At 59.1% G+C, this 18,214-nt stretch overlaps 2 protein-coding genes across 2 annotated transcripts; both read right to left on the bottom strand.

The window, feature by feature from the left end:
* Window positions 1–303: 303 nt before the first annotated feature.
* CYBA (cytochrome b-245 alpha chain) lies at window positions 304–8,495 on the bottom strand. The gene is made up of 6 exons (NM_001100290.1): window positions 8,438–8,495; window positions 3,529–3,598; window positions 2,902–2,976; window positions 2,654–2,737; window positions 2,073–2,154; window positions 304–522 (listed from the first exon to the last, which is right to left on the bottom strand). The coding sequence occupies exons 1-6, from the start codon at window positions 8,493–8,495 to the stop codon at window positions 304–306; spliced, it is 588 nt and encodes a 195-aa protein (NP_001093760.1).
* Window positions 8,496–9,781: 1,286 nt separating this feature from the next.
* Window positions 9,782–18,136, bottom strand: MVD (mevalonate diphosphate decarboxylase). The gene is made up of 10 exons (XM_038538066.1): window positions 17,981–18,136; window positions 15,269–15,339; window positions 14,753–14,867; window positions 14,273–14,419; window positions 13,405–13,604; window positions 13,116–13,190; window positions 12,735–12,953; window positions 12,295–12,410; window positions 11,051–11,159; window positions 9,782–10,487 (listed from the first exon to the last, which is right to left on the bottom strand). The coding sequence occupies exons 1-10, from the start codon at window positions 18,048–18,050 to the stop codon at window positions 10,407–10,409; spliced, it is 1,203 nt and encodes a 400-aa protein (XP_038393994.1). The 5' UTR covers window positions 18,051–18,136; the 3' UTR covers window positions 9,782–10,406.
* Between the last annotated feature and the right edge of the window lie 78 nt (window positions 18,137–18,214).

The following is an 18,214-nucleotide window of genomic DNA, read 5'->3' as shown; positions in this document are numbered from 1 at the left end:
AGGCAGAGGCAGCAGCCCAAGCAGGGCCCAGACTGGGCAGGGCCATCCCTGTGGCTGCAGTGGCTGGTGTGGCATGGGTGGCATCTGTCCTGGGCTGTGGGAGCCTGGCGGCTTTGGCCAAGGCCTGTTGGGCCGGGCAGTGGGGGGCAGGGGGGGAGCAGCAGAGGGGGAGCGGGGGGCAGACAGGCTGAGAAGTGCTGAAGGAGATGCCTGGCTTGGGAGTGGGATGCACACAGGGACTCAGGGAGTCTGCTCTCTTTGGTTTATTTTGCGGGCTCCATGAGGAACAGGTAGAGATGCTACTCATACAACCTCATCAATCACCGGGACTGGGTTTTCCTGGGGGCCACCGGAAACCCCCACAGCACCTGCCGCCTCCTCCTCTTCACTGGGCTTCTTCCGGGCCTCGGCTGGCGGCCGCGGTGGGGGGTTGCTGGGCGGCTGCTTGATGGTGCCACCCACCTGCGGACGCTCCTTGGGCTGGGGCTCGATGGGGATCCACTGCTCTCCGTGGTAAGCCGCCTGCACGATTTGAAGGAGCTGGGTCAGAGCTGGGTGGATAGTGCTCCCCCAACTCAGCCGCCAGGAACAGGGTGGGACCCATGTCTGAGCCCACTATGTCCGGAGTGACAGCCAGGACCTCAGAGTTCAGCTGATTCACTTTCCAGCAGGGACCCCACATGGGGGTGGGCAACCTGGAGCCCACTCCAGGTGCTCAGGCCTCCCCACAGGGTCTAGGGCAAGAGGCCAGGCCTGGGAATCCAACACGCACAGTCTGGCTGGCCAGGCACCTGCAGCGGGGGAGTGGGGGGGAGAGGGGACGGGGACAGCCAGGAGGGCGGGGGAACGTGTGCTCTTTTATTTGTATCCCACGGTCCTTGACACATAGAAAAAGTGTGACATCATGTCACTCATGAAGCAGAAGAATGAAATGAACATCTGCAGTCCTGCCTTCTCACCTGAAAACTAGGACACCTGCCCTGAAAAAAGGACCATGCAGCAGACCCGAGAGTGCACAGAGACATGGCACAAACCAGAACGCTAACAGATCCGCTCGCATTCTCTGCCCAGGGGAGGATCTCACACCAAGCTCACAGGCCCTTAACAGAGGCAGAGAAAGTATTCGGGGTCTGACCTTCACTCACAGAATATTCACAACTAAAACGTACATGAGGTTCCCGCAAGTCAGTAATGTAAAGACAAAGGCCCCCTGGACAAACGGGTAGGGACTGGATGCAGCAGCGGGCAGCCAGTGGGAACCAGCAGCCCTGCCAGCCTAGGTGGGCAGCACGCGGCAGCCAGGTAGGGTGCCCCTGATGCAGGGAGGGTGCCGGGGCTGGATGTGGGCGATGGTCTCCCTGCGCCCTGTGACCAGCCGCAGGAAGCAGCCAAACACACAGAGCAGCAACAGGGTGGGCTCCCGTTGGGGGAGCACCGAGGGGCCGGCGGGCAGGTCACTAAGGTGCAGGACGGCTTAGAGCACAGACAACACACCACCCGTTCCCTCACAATATGTGCAAAGGATGAATGTGCAGCGCAGGAGGACGGCAAGCATGGGGCGCAAGGCCCATGCCCCACAGAGCTTCTACCCAGGCCGTCCTCCCCAGTATCTGCCAGCCCTCCTGTAAAGATTGGGTTAGGGGTGTCCTTCCAACGGGGTCTTTGCTATGTCCCAACTCCAGGCAAACCCAACAGGGCAGCCTTGGGAAACCTCTAGGTGGCATCTGTGCTGTTTACAAGCTCCCTAGGAAGTGCCCCTGACAGCACCCAAGTCAGGAAGGATGGCTTAGATGAGACAAATATGATGAGTGGGTCCCAATCCAGTTGGGCCTTGGCTAGCTGGGTGACCCTAGTCCAGCCAGGTCACTTCCCTGACTTTGTATCTCTTGGTCTGTAGAGTGGGGACCTCAGCACTCCCTTGCAGGGATGAGGCACCGATAAGGGAGCTGCCACACTTTACATACGTGGAGATAGTGGCTACAGCATCACTGGCTCTGATACGGCGTGAGCAAGGACACCGGCTGCCGGCTTTGGCTCTGCCCGCAGCGCTGGCCACAGAGGATACCACTTACCAGCAGATAGATGCTGCTCGCGATGGCCAGGCAGGCTGTCCCCAGGATGGTGGCCAGCAGGAATCCAGCAGGTACTGAGAGCCTGGGGAGGGGTGGCAGGGCGGTCAGGGGGTTTGCAGGATCAAAGGCTGCAGGATCTCGGGACAAGGCAGACTAGTGTGCGGTCCCCAGGACCCTGGCTGGAGGAGATGCCCAGACCCGCCAAAGGTTAGGCTTCTAAGCTTGGGCCCTTTAGGCTGTTCTTGGGATGCTGGCACCTGGGCCCCACCCACCACACCAGGGGGAAGCCCAAATAGCCACAGAGGCCTGTGAGTGTTGTGGCCTCCCTGCCAGTGACCAGCAGATCCACACACAAGGCAGTGAGCAGAGCCGCCCGGGAGAGCCCGGTCTATTCCTGATTTAAGCTTCTAGGGTTGCAGTGAGCCATCAGGGAGCAGCAGGTGACAGAGCAGGTCTCAGGACCCCAGGATCTGGGCTTCTGTTTGGAAGCATATCTGGGCGGGGACGGGCCTGACTTGATCCAGATGATGGGGAGGGTTTATACCAGGGCCATCTTGGTCTCTGGGGAACAGGGGACTCACCCAAGGTGCAGGAAGGCCCGGATGTAGTAGTTCCTGGAGAGAGGCCCGAACACCTTCACCACTTTGGTCATGTACTTCTGTCCACTAGGCAGAGGGGAGGGAAGACACTGTATCCCACACAGCACCCTCCTCCCTAGAGCACCTTGGCTTCTCACTCCTTAGGACTGAGTGGGGGGCCACGGTGGCTGGGCAGGCCCTGGAAGGAGGGTGCTCCCGTGGGGTGGCCCGGAGCAGGGCTGGGGGCTCACCATCTCTCCATGGTGGATCCCTTCCTCCTCTTCCCGCGCGGATACTCCAGCAGGCACACAAACACGCCTGCTCCGCTGCAGGTGCCGTTAAGGAGCCGCCACACAGCCCGGGGGTCTCAGTGAGCCCCCTTTGCGGATGAGAAGACAGAGGGTTAGGTTGCTTCCCAGAGGTCACTCAGCAGAGTCTGCCACTGTGCTGCCCGCATGAGCCCTCCATCCCCCCCCACGCCTGCCTCGGTGGGCCTGTCACAGCTGGGCCAGAGGGGCTGAGCCTGTTCCGATGGATCCCAGGCCAACCCTGGGGGACGGCTGATAGAGGGGGCCTGGAGGGGATCCCAGGAATCCCCAAGGCCTCAGGGCTTCTGACACCTCTCCCCAGGCCAGTCTTCATGGGCCTGCTGCGGACCCACGCCCGGCCTCGGGCAGGCTGCTGCCCTGCTCAGTCCCACTGTGTGACCGAGCCCCATCCTGCCCTCCCCAGCGCTGTGGAGTGTCTCAAGGGCCCACAAATGGGGGTAGCACTCTGCAAACTGTTTAGTGCTATGCCCCCAGGGACAGCAGCAGCCCCACCCTGTGCCCAGAAGTCCTGCCCCCGACCCTAGCCTGGACTCTGCGGTGGCAGGATACATGGAGTAGGCGCCGAAGTACCACTTGGTGAACTGGCCGGCGGTGGCCACGATGCCTCCCATGATGAGGACTGTGGGCAGAGGAGAAGCAGGTTAGCAGGAGGAATGTGCCCCCATCGCAGGTGCAGGGCTGGGGGCTGTAGGGTGCTCTGGCCACTCTCCGTGGGCTCCCCTCCCTTGGCCAGGCCATCATCCACCACATGGGACAACATGTTTATCTGTGCAGGGGACACAGAAGGAGAAACCCCTAGAAAGTGACAGGCAAGTTGGGGAAGGGGTGAAAAGAGCAGTGCGTGGGGGGAGCCAGGTCTGGGTCCCAGCAGCAGCTGGGGGACACCCAGCCTTAGAGCCCCAGGAGGGCCGCTGGGGCTGGTCTTCACCGCAGCCGTCCACTCTGCAGGGCTCTGCGACCCCTGGCCGTTTCGAGTGCTTGCTTTCTGCATCTCAAGATGACACTGTCCCTTTGTGTGTGCTCCTGTGGATGGGCGAGGCTCCCAGCTGCACAGCGCTCCTATGTCCCACTGGTCACCTGGCCTCCAGCCGACAGACACCGATATCCCTATGCCCTTCCCGGGGCTGCTGTGGGCCACTCCAGCCCACGTGGTCCTGCCTCCTGCTGGCTGCTGGAGGCGGCATACCTCTGCATCTTTTCTCCCCAGAAATTATCTTTTTTTTTTTTTTTATAATTTATTGCGGTAAAATATACATAACATAAAATGTTCTGTTTTAGCCATGTTAAAGTCCACCGCTCAGGCGGTCTAAGTCCACGCCCTGCTGTGCGAGCATCCCCAGAACGAACAGCGATCACTCGAGGTACAATCAGGACATGTTGATCTTTCTCTGTGTCTCGCATGAATAAAATCTTAAAAAAAAAAAATCTAAAGCTTCTCTTCCTGGATCATGTGTAGACTTGACCTCACCATGATTAATTATTTACCATCGGTGCTCATTTTCAAAGCCCCTCCACCTCCTCGCAGCCTGTCCTGTCTGCGGGACTCAGCACCCACCCACACCCACACCCACACCCACCCCTGCTAACAAGCATCCTTTGAGGTCCCCCCCGGGTCCTGAATCCGTCCTTTTTCTCGGCACCTAAAATTCTCTTCCCTCGGCTCCCAGCAGCGGCTCCTGAGAAGTCTGCAGTCAGGCTGCTACGAAACCACTTTTTCCCTCTGGTAAATTTTAAGATTTCCTTTAATGGTCTGTAATTTCATTACCATGTGTCCAAAAAGGGATTGGTTTTCCTTTATTCTGCAATGGGCTCTGCTTTCTTTCAATCTGAGATTTCTCCATTTCTGGAAAATGCTTACCCCTGACCCTTTTTTTTTTTTCTTAAAGATTTTATTTATTTATTCACAGACACAGAGAGAGAGAGGCAGAGACACAGGCAGAGGGAGAAACAGGCTCCACGCAGGGAGCCCGATGTGGGACTCGATCCCGGGTCTCCAGGATCACACCCCAGGCTGCAGGCGGCGCCAAACCGCTGCGCCACCGGGGCTGCCTACCCATGACCCTTTTGTATTGTCTCCCAGCATTCTGCCTACAGAGCCCTGATTCTCACCTCTGCACCTACTGCTGCCCATGGGGTGGGTCTCTCCCCCCACCCTGCACCCTTGCATACAGCTCAGCTTCAGTTTCTCTAAGATTTTTTTTTAAAGATTTTATTTATTTATTCATGAGAGATGCAGAGAAACAGGCAGAGGAAGAAGCAGGCTCCATGCAGGGAGCCCGACGTGAGACTTGATCCCAGGTCTCCAGGATCACGCCCTGGGCTGAAGGCAGCACCAAACCGCTGAGCCACCAGGGCTGCCCGTCTCTAAGATTGTTTTTAAAGCTTTTTAAATTAATTTATTCATAAGAGACAGAGAGAGAGATAGACAAACAGAGAGAGGCAGAGAAACAGGCAGAGGGAGAAGCAGGCTCCATGCACCGGGAGCCCGATGTGGGACTCGATCCCGGGTCTCCAGGATCACGCCCTGGGCCAAAGGCGACACCAAACCGCTAAGCCACTCGGGCTGCCCTCTCTCTAAGATTTTATTTATTTGAGAGAGAGAATGAGCAGGGGAAGGAGCAGATGGAGAAGCAGGCTCTCCGATGAGCAGGGAGCCTGACGTGGGACTCCATCCCAGGACCCCGGCATCACGACCTGAGCCGAAGGCAGACACCTCACCAACGGAGCCCCCCAGGTGCCCCTCAACTGCTCTTTAATGACCCCCTCTCTGTCTCTGGGCTGTGTGCTGTGAGGTTCCCTGAGCCCCACCTTCCATTCCACAAATCCTCTCATCTTTACAGAGCATTCAATTCATTAACCTTTGATGACTTTTTTCTTTGACGTTCTGTGTTAGTTCACATCTTGCGCTGTCCTGTTTTTGCTATAAAACTCTGCTCCTCCCCCCCTCCCCGAGCAGTTTGGGACACTCGTAGGCATCAAGGCATGCTCACATTCTCAGGTCTTGAAGAGGCTGGGCAGCTCTGGCTCTGTGGCGGTGTGAGAGGGCCCTCCCCGGGGGGTGGGGGTGGGTGGGGGCACGAGCTGGCAGCTGGTGGAGTCTGGTTTCCTGCGGCAGCCTTGCAGACAATGTTCATGTTTGCCTCTGCTGGGGGGGCTTCGGGGTTTCTCCAGCCTGGGCCCAGCTCACAGGCCTCTCTCGGTCTGGCACAGGGTAGGAGACAGTTGGCCCTTCCCCACATGCAGCACAGGCCTGAGTTTCCACAAGGGTTTGTCTTGTCCGTGACTTCAAGTCCAGGCCTGGCTGCAGGTGGCAAGTGTCCTCGGGGTGGGGGGACCTGCTTCCTACTGTTTCCCATGCAGGAGGCCCTCCCCGGTGTGGGCCAGCCACGCAGGCCAAACTCCCTTGTTTCCACACTAGGCCCCCACATCCCACCAGGTAAGAGCTCGAGGCCCTGGGCGCCCCTTCCTTTGACCCAGACACATCTCCTTGAAGTCTCACTCTGCTTTTCCTGCCAGCAGATTTCCTATCCCTGGTGCTGAGCTCTGCTACATATTAACTTATTTTGTTGGCCGTCAGGGTCCGGGTGGGCTGGAAGAGGGAAGGGCGGCATTCTGCATCCAGCCAACACCCTTGTGTTTGAGCGCCTGATTTCCTGTCCTGAGCAGCAGTTCTGCTGCCTGGGGTCAGCAGGGGGGTGGGGGCGGGGGGGTGGGCAGAAGAAAACCCCACTAACTCACCAGGAAGGCAGGACTGTCTGCCACCCACCAAACGCTGACAGAGCCCTACTAGGACACAGCAGGAACACGATGAGGCCCCCGCTCCTGGGGGGCTCCTGGTCTCATCAGGGGGAACAAAAATCAACATTGAAACTGGGGAATGTGGTGCAATGTCCGGGGCTATGCTCCGCCTGATGCTCTAGAAAGACTCCTCCAAGCAGGCGGCTTTTTGAGCCGAGAAATGAATGGAGAAGCCAGCCAGCCACAGATGCTTCAGATAGATGTCTCCTCAGCAAAGGCCCTGCGGCCTGCTCAGGGGAACAGGGACAAAAACGAACCCTGTGGACGAGGCCCAGAGAAGGCAGGGGGCTGGAGGATCGGGTGCAGGAGAGGCCAAAATCGGTCGGGCTTTGGTTATGCGTCCCGCAAAGCCATGGGAAGGCTTTCAGTAGCAGGTGACACAATCTGGTCATAGGGGGTTTCCCACAATAGGAAAACCTGTGGAGCATGACTGCGGCTAGGCTCTCATCAGGCCTGAGCCATCCCCTGGAGGCTGCAGTTTACACCCAGAAGAAAAGTCAGCAAGGGAGGAAGCAGAGCAGGGCCCTGGGGGACCTTCTGACAAACTGTCTTATTTGATGATGGAGAAGGCTGAGCCCAGACCCCAAATGCACCGTACGCACAGCGGCCGTGAGGGCAGCCTGGGTGCCACAGCACCGCAAGCAGGAGCCCAGGCCAGGACGGCCAGCCTGCACACAGTGGGCCTTCTACGAATAGAGCCTGGAGTGGACAGCCTGGGGACAGAGGGGAGCACCACGTGACCCACCCACTGAGCTCTCTGCCACTCGAGATGCCCAGTGCAGGGGGTGACCTGCCTGGATACACAACACACTGCTAGATCCTGTACTCTAAAATGTGATCCCGCAGCGCAGGGCCGGGGAGACTTCATCTACCTCTCCGCCTTCCCTCCCCAAGTTCCCTCCCCAGGTGGAGGGAGGCCTGGGGGAGGAGGGTCCCAGGGGAATGGTGCTGGGCTGAGAGCCCCCCTCCTCAGCACATTCATAGGCCCTTCCTGGGAGTGGGAGGTCCCTGGTCAGGAGGCAGAGCCTCCGGCCCCTCTTGCCTCAGGCCCTGGTGTGGACTCAGCTCTACCCCACTCAGTCCGGAGAAGTTCCTGCTTGTGAGCACAGAGCTCGGGTGCAGACCCCATGCTCCGTAAGCAGAGCTCCTGAGCACAGGTGGCAGGGTGGCTGGGGGCTCTGAGCTGACCAGGCTCGCTCTAGGGGGTCTCTAGCCACCTTATGAAATCCCAGATGCCATTCTGTGGAACGGGGGGCCTGGGCCCCGACGGAGAGCCCCTGCCACCCAGGAAGAGAGGGAGCCCCGGCCCCCCACTCCAGGGCAGCAGGGCCACCAGGGCGCCCCCTTGCCGGGTTTACCCAACCCTGGGGGGCAGGGACTCCCCGGAAACCACCAAGGAGGAAACGCCTCTTCTCCTGGCTGCAACTTCCTCTCTCGGTGCGGCGGTCCGGCGGCGGGGCGGGGGTCATGGGCCGTCGAGGGGACGGCTGGGGCGTGGGCGGGGGAAGGGGCTCCGAAGCCCCTCCGCAGGCCGAGCGCCCCCGCTGCCCGGCAGGCTGCAGCCCGCCGACCCCCGCCGGCCGCCCCGGCCCGCAGTGGCAGGTCCCGCTTCCCAGCCCGCGCCCCGCGGCCCGCGGCCCGAGCCCCCGCGCGCACTCACTCAGGCCGGACGCCAGCGCCTGCTCGTTGGCCCACATGGCCCACTCGATCTGCCCCATGGCGGCGACGACCGCAGCTCGGCGGGCTCCTGCGACACTGCGCCCGCGCTCCCGCCGCCCGCCCCCAGCGCCCCGCCCCCAGCGCCCCGCCCCGCCCCGCCGCCCGCCCCCAGCGCCCCGCCCCCCGCCCCCAGCGCCCCGCCCCGCCCCGCCGGGCAGGTGAGGCTCCCCCGAGAGCCGGGACCCAGCCCTGGGGCCCTGTCCACCCCGGGCCTCCCTCCCCTCCCCGGCGGGGTCCCCTGCAGGCCCAGCGCCCCGACCCCCGCCCCAGCTCACTTCCTCCTCCCGGCTCCTCCCGGCTCCTCCCCGCTCCTCCCGGCTCCTCCCCGCTCCTCCCGGCTCCTCCCAGCTCCCTCGGGGCACCCGCGGCGGAGGCCACCGAGTTTCTCCCTGGCTGTGTGCCAGGCACCTGACCTGCCAGCTTCGCTCCCCAAGCATCACCTGGGCTGCCCAAGATCAGAGCCGTTGCCGGCGGGCTGGGCTACAGGGCGAGCACGCTGTGACCTGGAGGCACCCCAAAACGTGTGGGTTCTGCTCAGAGCTTGCAGCCTACAGCAGGGAACAGGGACTTCTCCCAAAGGAGGCATGGGCAGGCTGGTCCCAGGTTTAAAGGCCCAGAACCTTCACTGCGGCCACGCAATGGATGTCCCACAGTTAACCAAGGCATCCTTGGACACTGGCAGGCCAAGCCTCCACTGCCCCATCTGGCCCTGGACTGGAGCAGGTGTGGCCCAGGTCACACTGCAGCAACCCTCTGCTCACCAGACCAACTCCGAAGGACAGGATGTGCCAAACTTCTGGGAAAATCCAGAATGTAGGAGTGCATCCCTTTGTCCTTCCCCCTACCCCCAATGAGGGTCATAGCTGTCAGGTGCTTCAGCAGCAGTAGCCAGGGCCCCAGCCCCTGACCCTGGTGGAGGAGGGGCAGACAGTTACCCCTGTGTCCATCTCCTCCTGGATGCCTGGCCTGCCCTGCCGGTTCAGAAATAGAGAGGGGTGGCACTCCTGAGGTTTCACAGTCCAGAAACTTCTGGGCTATGAGGAATCACATCTATAACCCACACTCCTGCCAACAAACCCAATTCCCACCTTCTTTGGTGGACAGGGACCTAAGCCAGACCCAAACCACATCCTCACACCCATCAGAGCTTTAGTGACTGTGTCAGTCACCAAATGTGGGTCACAGCTAGTTGACAACTTTTTCAGGTGCTCTGCCCAGACCCTCCCAGCCTCTCAGCACAGGGACCCCAGAGCACTGGTGCAGGAACCAGGAAAATCACACCTGCTCCATCAGTGACGTTGGCTTTATTCCCTGCAGCCCACAGGGCTCCTGTGTAATGCACCCACCTCCCACTGGACACACACCAGTGTTCTCTTTATAAACAAACGTTGGCCTGAGTCTGACAGAGGAGCCATGAGGGGATATCTCAGGCTTGAAGCTTTTGTGGAGGGTCCCCGAGGTCTGCAGAGGTGACCTGTCCTCCAGCTCTGAGGATGGATGCTAACTCCCAGTCATCTCCTGCAGAGTTGCTGTTTGGGGCAGTGGGCAGGACCTCAGAGGGTGAGTCCAGAAAGCCCTTCGAAGGGGGACCTGGCAGCTCCACACGGTCCAGCTCAGAGCCCAGTGTCATGTCCCTGGCCCTCACATCGGCTCTCTTCTTCGCAAAGCACCAGGTGCAAGCTGCAGCGAGGTGAGGCACTTGGTGGGGTGGCATACCCCTGATGGCCTGGGTGGTGCCAATGGTCACTCCAGTGACCCAGCTTGGCCACAGCACATGGCCTGGCCTGGCGCCCAGTGCCTATCCCTCAAGCCCCAATAAGCATGGACCAGCCAGCGCCACACCCAGCTCCCCAGTCCCAGCGAAGTGCCCTTCTCCCGGCAGCAGCTGGGGCTCCCCTGGAGGAAGGTGGTCAAGCAGCTGGCTTCGGCAGACCATCCGGGCCCAGGAGGTGAGCATGAGGGTCATCCAGGATTTGAGGCCCAGGTCCTACCTGTCGGGTCAGAGTAATGGGAGAGGCAGGTAAGTGCAGCTCAGAAGCTCACAACCCGTGGTGACACCCCAACACCCTGACCCACAATGGGCACCCTGTCACTTGGCTTCCATCACCCAGACCTGGGGTGGACAGCACATCCCAGATGGAAGGCAGACCGCCTGGGCACTCAGGTGGTGGGAATGAGAATCAGATCTCAGTGAAATGCTGGCTCAGGCATTCAAGCAAGGGTTCTGACCTGCTCCAGTGGGGTGAGTCCTGAGGGTTCCCAGGATCCCCAGTACCATATGTCCCTCTAAGTCTCCCCCTCTACATGGGGAACAGCACCCCACAACACTGGGGGTCCTTAAACCTCCACTTGGAGGTTAAGTGAACGAATGGGACAAGCCATTCTGTAACATTCTAAAAACCAAAAAAGTAGTGTCACTGCTTCTTCTGCTCGTACTCTCAGCAAGTTGGCTCCCCAGCTGCGAGCATGCTGGGTCTGAGCCCACAAGGCTGGACGCACCCCCCTGTGGCCAGCCAGGCTGCAGGGCCAGGGCGAGCTGGCTGCCAGGCCTCACCTGGGTGGCAATGATGTACTTGATGCTGCCCGGGATGGGATCCACATTGAGCGCAGCTTTAAACTCGTCTGAGAGTGGGGTGGGTCTCACAGGCAGCCCCTTCAGAAACCTGAGGAAAGTCAGGCAGGAAGGTGCCAAGGCCACAGATGAGAGGTATGCAGACACCAGATGCGAGAGAGGAAGCAGACTGGCGGCTGCGGGGGCAGGGAGGCTATGGCTGGGGGGTCAGGAGGCAGGTGTCTTTTGGGGAAATGCATAATCCCCGGAACCAGATGGCAGTGCTACTTGCACAACAGAGCGGGTAAAGCCACTGGTTGTGCGCCTGAAGTTGTTGAAATGGTAAATGGTTGGCGGTGTGTATTTATCTCACACACAAAGCCAGGCTCGAGGATGAGTGAGCGAGAGCCTGGCTGGGGACACCAGAAGGGGAAGGCCTCACCCACGGCTCCCACTTGGCCTGGGGGGAGCAAAGCTTAAGAAGGAAACACCTCATGGGCGCCTGAGCAGCCAAATCTTGGTTTCGGCTCAGGTCATGATCCTGGGGTCCTGGGACAGAGCCCCGTCAGGCTCCAAGCTCCACAGAGAGTCTGCTTCTCCCTCTCCCTCTGCCCTCCCCCCATACATGAGGACATGTGTATGCACTCTCACTCTCCCAAATAAATAAAATCTTAAAAAAAAAAAAAAAAAAGACAACAAACACCTCAATCCAAGTGCAAGTCCAGGGACGTGTTCCCTGGAACACAAAAACCCACAAACCACCCATGAGGTGACAGGAGCAATGGGTTCAGAGTCGCCCACAAGGACACCAGATGCCTCGGGGGCGTCCTTGGTCATGAGGCCTGTCCACATGGTGAGGAAGTCAGTCTCTCACCCCACCCACTAGAAGCCGGTATTGCCCCAACTATGGTGACACACACCGCACCCACATCCTCCCTTGCACCCCTAGCTGGAAAGTGTCCCTGCACTGAAACCACTCAAAGGGACAAGTCCAAAGGCGCAGGCGTTACTATGAGGCCACAGGCACTGCTCCCAGCATGTACCTGCATGTATGGCCACAGGGCTGTGACACATGGTGGTCACAGGAAGGCACACATGGTGACACACCGTGGCCCCTGTAGAGACTAGAACCTGCCATGGGACGCCCCCCACTCAGCACCACGGCCTCAGCTGCCATAGTCCTGGATCTCAGCAGGAAACCTGCTCCTCCCTCCACCCCTCCCAAATGTGGGCAACCCCCAACTCACTTGTCTCCGTTTGACTCAGGAGGGAAGCAGTGCTGAACAGCAGCCACAAACTCAGGCACAGTGTCCTCCAGGGTAAAGACCACGGCATTGGGGCCTGCGTCAAACGTGTATGCCACCTGGAACCCACACTGTGGTCAGTGTGAGTCTCTGGAGTGGGTGGCTTGGCGCCACCTCTCATCTGCCACAGAGACCCAGAGACCCGGGACTGTGCACGGCTGGGGTGCAGCACGGCACCCTTGCCCACTGACTTGGGACCGTGTCTTCAGACACAGTCTATGCTCCCTCAGCAGGCCGCATGGTAAAGCATATGCTGAGAAGTCTTGTCATGGGCAGGCTTGTGCTGGACCCAGCCTGGCTTCACTGCAGCTCTAAGGGACACCCCGCAAGCTCAGGGAGCCGGCAAGAGCAGCATCAGCTTCCACCCGCCCCCACTGCCTTGCCTTGGTCTGCCCGTGATGGGTGTTGAAGCGGTGCACCAGGTGGACGATGCGCCTGGAGGTGTCACTCAGGTAGGAGATGGGCGGGAAGGTGTCTAGGCAGGTGGCATGGAACTGGTTGCTGTCCTTCATGGTTAGCTGGCCAAAACCCTGGAAGTCCCGCTCTTGGATACAGCGGGTCATCTCTGCCATGCGCGCTGGCACCACCGACTCAGCCCGGAACTACAAGGCATGTTTTGGTGAGGTGCTGGCTGCTACCCTGTTCAGAGCCCAAGATGTGCAGGGCGGCCAGCAGCCCCACCGGGGGGCTGAGCAGAGCAGACCAGCTTGGCTTTAAAGAACATGCCCTGGGCAGCCGCTCACCCGTCCTAGCACCAGCCTTACCCTGAGCAAGGGGCTGGTCTCCACACTAGTCTGCATGCCTGCCGTGCTGCCCATCAGCTTCTTCTCTGCGCTCACCTGCACGAAGAGAAATGGCCTGGACCCTGCCCTGTAGGCCCCAGCCTGAAACGTGCATCCCGTCCCATCTCTCCCCTGGGCTGTGGACAGGGCAGTCCTAGGAACAGCAGCTTCCTCACTGCAGGGTGGGGAGCCACTCAATGCTGGGCCAGGCATGTCCATCACGCAGGGAGCCCCCAGACCAGGATGAGCTGCCCCTCCCAGCCTCACTCACCACAAGTATGAGGACTCGGAGTTCAGGCCAGTGTGACTCGGGGGCCACCTGCCGGGCGATGCTGTCTTTCCCATCGGCCCGCTCCCCCATCTGCCACTCCACGAAACCACCGTACAAGCTCCGGCAGGCGCTTCCTGAGCCCCGGCGAGCCACTTCTGAGAGGTCACTGTCAACCCCATAGACCTGGGCCAGGGTATATGCTGCAGGCACAAGGGGAAGGGCGCAGGGGCTCAGATGGGTGAGATGGGGATGAAGACTTTGAAAAGCCATGTGGAGCAGAGATCAGGGCAGAGAGGCCTGATGAGTGTGCGTAAGCGTGGCAGCTGGCCAAGAGGGGTGTGAGGGAGCAGGGCTGGCTAGGGCCAAGGTCTGATACAGGATACGGAGCTGGGGACCCAACACTGGGGGTCCCCTGTACTTGTCAGTCATCAAGGGTAGCTTAAGCATGGGCACACAAGGTGGCTGAGCAAGGATGCATTACCGCTGGGGTTTCTGCCAAGGCACAGACTGTGAGCCCACTGCCTACCCAGGTCAGGAGGGCCTACTGGACACTGAGCCAGCCAGAGGAAGCAGAGCAGGGCTTCGGAGGGAGGTAGACAGGTGTCAATGGGCCTGTCGGAGCACCTGGAGCCAGCTGCACCTGAAGCTAGCTACATCTCAGGATTCTGGTACATAAGCCAAGAAATTGGCCCTCTTAGGCTCAAGGAAGTTCGAGATGACTTTCTGTCACATACAACCTAGAGGACCCTACACACAGTGCTCTCGGGACATTTTAATGTTCAGACGTGTGGCTGTGGGTTCCCTGAAGATGGCGAGTGTGTGAAGTGCCGCTGGTCAAAGCACAGCACCCAGGGGGGCCCTCACCCACCTAGGCAGGCATACCCTGCCGCCGAAGAGGCCAGGCCTGCAGCCGTGGGGAAGTTGTTCACAGATGCGATATGAACCTTGTAGGTGAGGCTGAGAGGCAGGGGGTCCTCATCACCGGTGCTCCTCCGCTTCCGGGCCAGGCGGCGTACTGCAGGAACATGGGAGACGGCCACTGGGCAGAGTGGCCCTGACCTGCTCCCGGCATTTCACCCACTGAAACCCAGCCTCTGCCCCAGGCTTTATGCAGACCTTCCTCTGTGGAAAAGCCCTGGACCCCAGGCCCAGCCCCACGCCCAGCTCCGGCTGTGCTCACAGGCAGCCCCCGACCCAAGGGGCAGGGGTGGGGCGGGAGGTTAGAGTGGCCGAGAGGCAGCAGCGCTTCTGTGCGCTCAGACCCAACCCAGAGTGAAGGAGGGACAGCGGAGTCAGGAGCCTCGTGGCCAGCCCCAGCGGTGCTCACATCCCTCAGGGCCCCACTTACTCTCCCTGAGGCAGGCCTGGAGGCGGGGCTGCTCCACATCCTCCTCCCGGCCATTCAGCCAAATCCGGTCCTCAGTGAAGTCCTTGCTAACGGCTGCTGTGGTGGTGGTTTTCAACTGGGAGAAGAAACACAGGCCACGTCAGGGTCAGGTCCCCGTCTCCCAGGGAGGCCTTCATACAACAGCTCTTCCTGGCCTCCCACTCAGGGGCAGGGATGTCCTGCCCGGATGACAGGGCCGTGGAGGCGGAGGCTGGGCAATGAGGAAGGCTCCAACCCACATGGCCGGCTCAGTGCCAGGCCTGGTCACCAGCACTTTCACCGCCCACAGTGGAGTCATGGGCATGGGGCCAGGATGAAAGGCCTCCACCCTCCAAAGGAGCCTGGGGAGCTTAGGAGTGCATGTGACATGGGGGCGGGACCCTCTGGCTAGGAAGTCACCACTACCAATCACCACACAGAAGTTCAACCATGTTTGGTAAGTATTTACTTTGGCATTTAGTACAGATCCACACTAACCTGGTCCTGGTGCAAAGTGACACTCAGAGAGGAGTTGATGGGCAGAACCAGGTCCTCATCTCGCTTCCCCCCTGGAACAGATAACCCAAGGCCAGGCCAGTCCATTTCCCAGCCCTGGCAACCAGCACGCTGCTGCCCTCACTCCTGCCCACCAGTGCTCCCCAGTCACCCTCACTCCTTCTCACCACTCCCCCATCCGCCTGGAGCCTGCTCCCTTACAGCATCACATAAGTCCTCTTCGTGCTGTGCCCTCACCCTCAGGAAGTCCTCCTGGATTGCTCCCTACTTCACTAGGCTCCCAATCCCAGAGCAGAGTTGGAGGCCAGTCCATTCCCCTGTTTCACTGATTCTGTTTTTTCCTGTTTCATTTCATTCAGCAAATTACCTTGGAGTGCTTTCCAGGCCCTGAGCACCCTGATGGCAAGGTTCTTGCCTCCCAAACAGGAGGAGCCCTGGTTACTGAAAACACCTCCAAGCTCTCTGCTCTTACTCCCTGGAGACACTCAAGACCCCCCCTGACTCCTGGCATACCAGCAACAAAGGAAATCTTCCTGGAGGTCAGACATCGCAGAGCTCTCCATGAAGCACGCACAACGTGCAGCACATGTGTGGGGTCTTGGGATGATGGATTGTTACAGGTGGTAATGAGGACTACTGCCTGGCAGGGGACCCAAGGCAGCCCAGAACAGACCTGCACAAATATGCCCAACTGATTCTTTCTTTTTAAAAAAAAAAAAAAAAAAAAAAAAAAAAGATTTTATTTATTCATTCATGAGAGACAGAGAGAGAGAGGCAGAGACACAGGCAGAGGGAGAAGCAGGCTCCATGCAGGTAGCCCGACGTGGGACTCGATCCCAGGTCTCAAGGATCACATCCTGGGCCGAAGGCAGGTGCTAAACTGCTGAGCCACCCAGGGATCCCCGCAACTGATTCTTGACAAAAGTGTGGAAGCAATTCAGAAGAAAGGACGGCCTTCTCAGAAAATACTGCCAGAATAACTGGACATCCCTAGGCCAAAACACAGACCTCAACCCGGGGCTCATCCCTTATACAGAACACAATTTAAAATGGAGATTTAAATTTAAAACGTAAAACTACGGGGATCCCTGGGTGGCTCAGCGGTTTAGTGCCTGCCATTGGCTCAGGGTGTGATCCTGGAGACCTGGGATCGAGTCCCACGTCGGGCTCCCTGCATGGAGCCTGCTTCTTCCTCTGCCTATGTCTCTGCCTCTCTCTCTCTCTCTCTCTGTGTGTCTCTCATGAATGAATGAATGAATAAATAAATAAATAAATAATTCTAAAAAAAAAAAAAAAACGTAAAACTATAAAACCTTTAGAAAAATACATGGGAGAAAATCTTCAGGTTGTAGGGCCAGGCAACTGAGTCTTTGACTTGACACCAAAAGCCATGACCCATAAATGGAAAAACTAACACACTGGACTTCACCTTAATTTTAAACCCTGTTAGGAGTTCCATCCGTAGAGTGTCTGCCTTTGGCTCAGGTTATGATCTCAGGTTCTGGGGATGGAGCCCCATGGCTGATGGGGTCAGCTCCCCACTCAGCAGGGGATCTGCTTGTCCTCTGCAGGCTGCCTCTGCTCACGCATGCTCTGTCTCTCTCAAATAAATAAATAAAATCTTAAAAAAAAAAAAAAAAAAGACCTGCCAGGAGGATGAAAAAAACAAGCTATTGAGTGGTAGAAAATCTCTGCAAACCACTCATCCAACACATGATCAGAATCTAGAACACAGAGCGAAGTCTCAAAACTCCACGGTAAAAAAGTACATGACCCAATGAGAACACAGACCTAAGACCCAAAGAGGCATTTCACCAAAGAGGACACACAGAGCGCGTGTGACCAGGTGTTCAGTATCCTGTCCAGTAGAAGGCTGCAAAGTAAACCCACCATCAGATGACACCCCACCGATCAGAACGGCTAAAATAAAACCTAGTGACAACATCACAGGCCAAAGAGCTGGTCACACAAGCACTGCTGGTGGGAATGTAGTGTGGGAGGTTTAAGTTTCTTTAAAAAACTAAGATACAACTACCCTAGGAACCCTAGGAGCCAGCAGCGGCATGCCCAGACATTTGTCCCCCAAGGAGACAACTTGCATTCACATATGCACCCACAACAAAATTTTGCAGCGGCTTTATTCACAGTAGGCTGGACCCAGGAAGAAGGCAGCTGCTAAGCAAAGTGTGGGACGTCCCCACCAGGGCACAGGACTCAGCACTAAAAGAGCCAGTGATGACACAAGCAACCGCCTGGACTATGCACCACAGTCACAGTGACCAGAGGCATTCTCAAAGGCAGCACGTGCAGTGATGCCACTGACAGCGCTCTTCAGATGAGAACATGATAGAAATGGACAGCAGGCCCAGGTGGGCGGTACTGAGAGCCTGGGGTAGACTGTGGGAGCCCAGCCCCGGGGGGAGGGGGGGGCATCCTGGTGGACCCTGCCCCCCACCCCCATCCCGCATGAACACTGTCCACCCGCCCTCATCCCACCTCCGGGGAGGTGGATCTCCCGTGTGGACACTGTCCCCCCACCCCCATCCTGCCCCCGGGGAGCGGGGAGGTGGACACTGTCCCCCCATCCTGCCCCCAGAGGGGGACACCCCGCGTGGACGCTGCCCCCCCACCCCGTCCCGGCCCGCGGGTGGACGTCCGCACGGCTCGTGCCTGGCACCCGGGCCGCGCACTCACAGTACTTGATGACCGCGATGTTGACCGGCGCCGTGCAGGTCACGGCCAGCAGCGGCTTCTCGGAGGCCATGGCCAGGAAAGAGCTACCGCCGCAGGCAGCCGCCCGCCGGCCCGGCTCGCACCTCTTTCGCCCGCGATTGGCTCTCAGGGACAGTCTGTTCGCACGCCGCCCAATTGGCGGTGGGCCCGGCCTCCGCTCCACAGCTCAGCCAATGAGAGGGATCGAACGATGGA

This window comes from Canis lupus, chromosome 5 (genome assembly GCF_011100685.1).
Source record: "Canis lupus familiaris isolate Mischka breed German Shepherd chromosome 5, alternate assembly UU_Cfam_GSD_1.0, whole genome shotgun sequence".
NCBI classification, from domain to species: Eukaryota; Metazoa; Chordata; class Mammalia; order Carnivora; family Canidae; genus Canis; species Canis lupus.
Note: the sequence above shows the minus strand (reverse complement) of the source record. Positions and strands in the feature narration are given on the sequence as shown.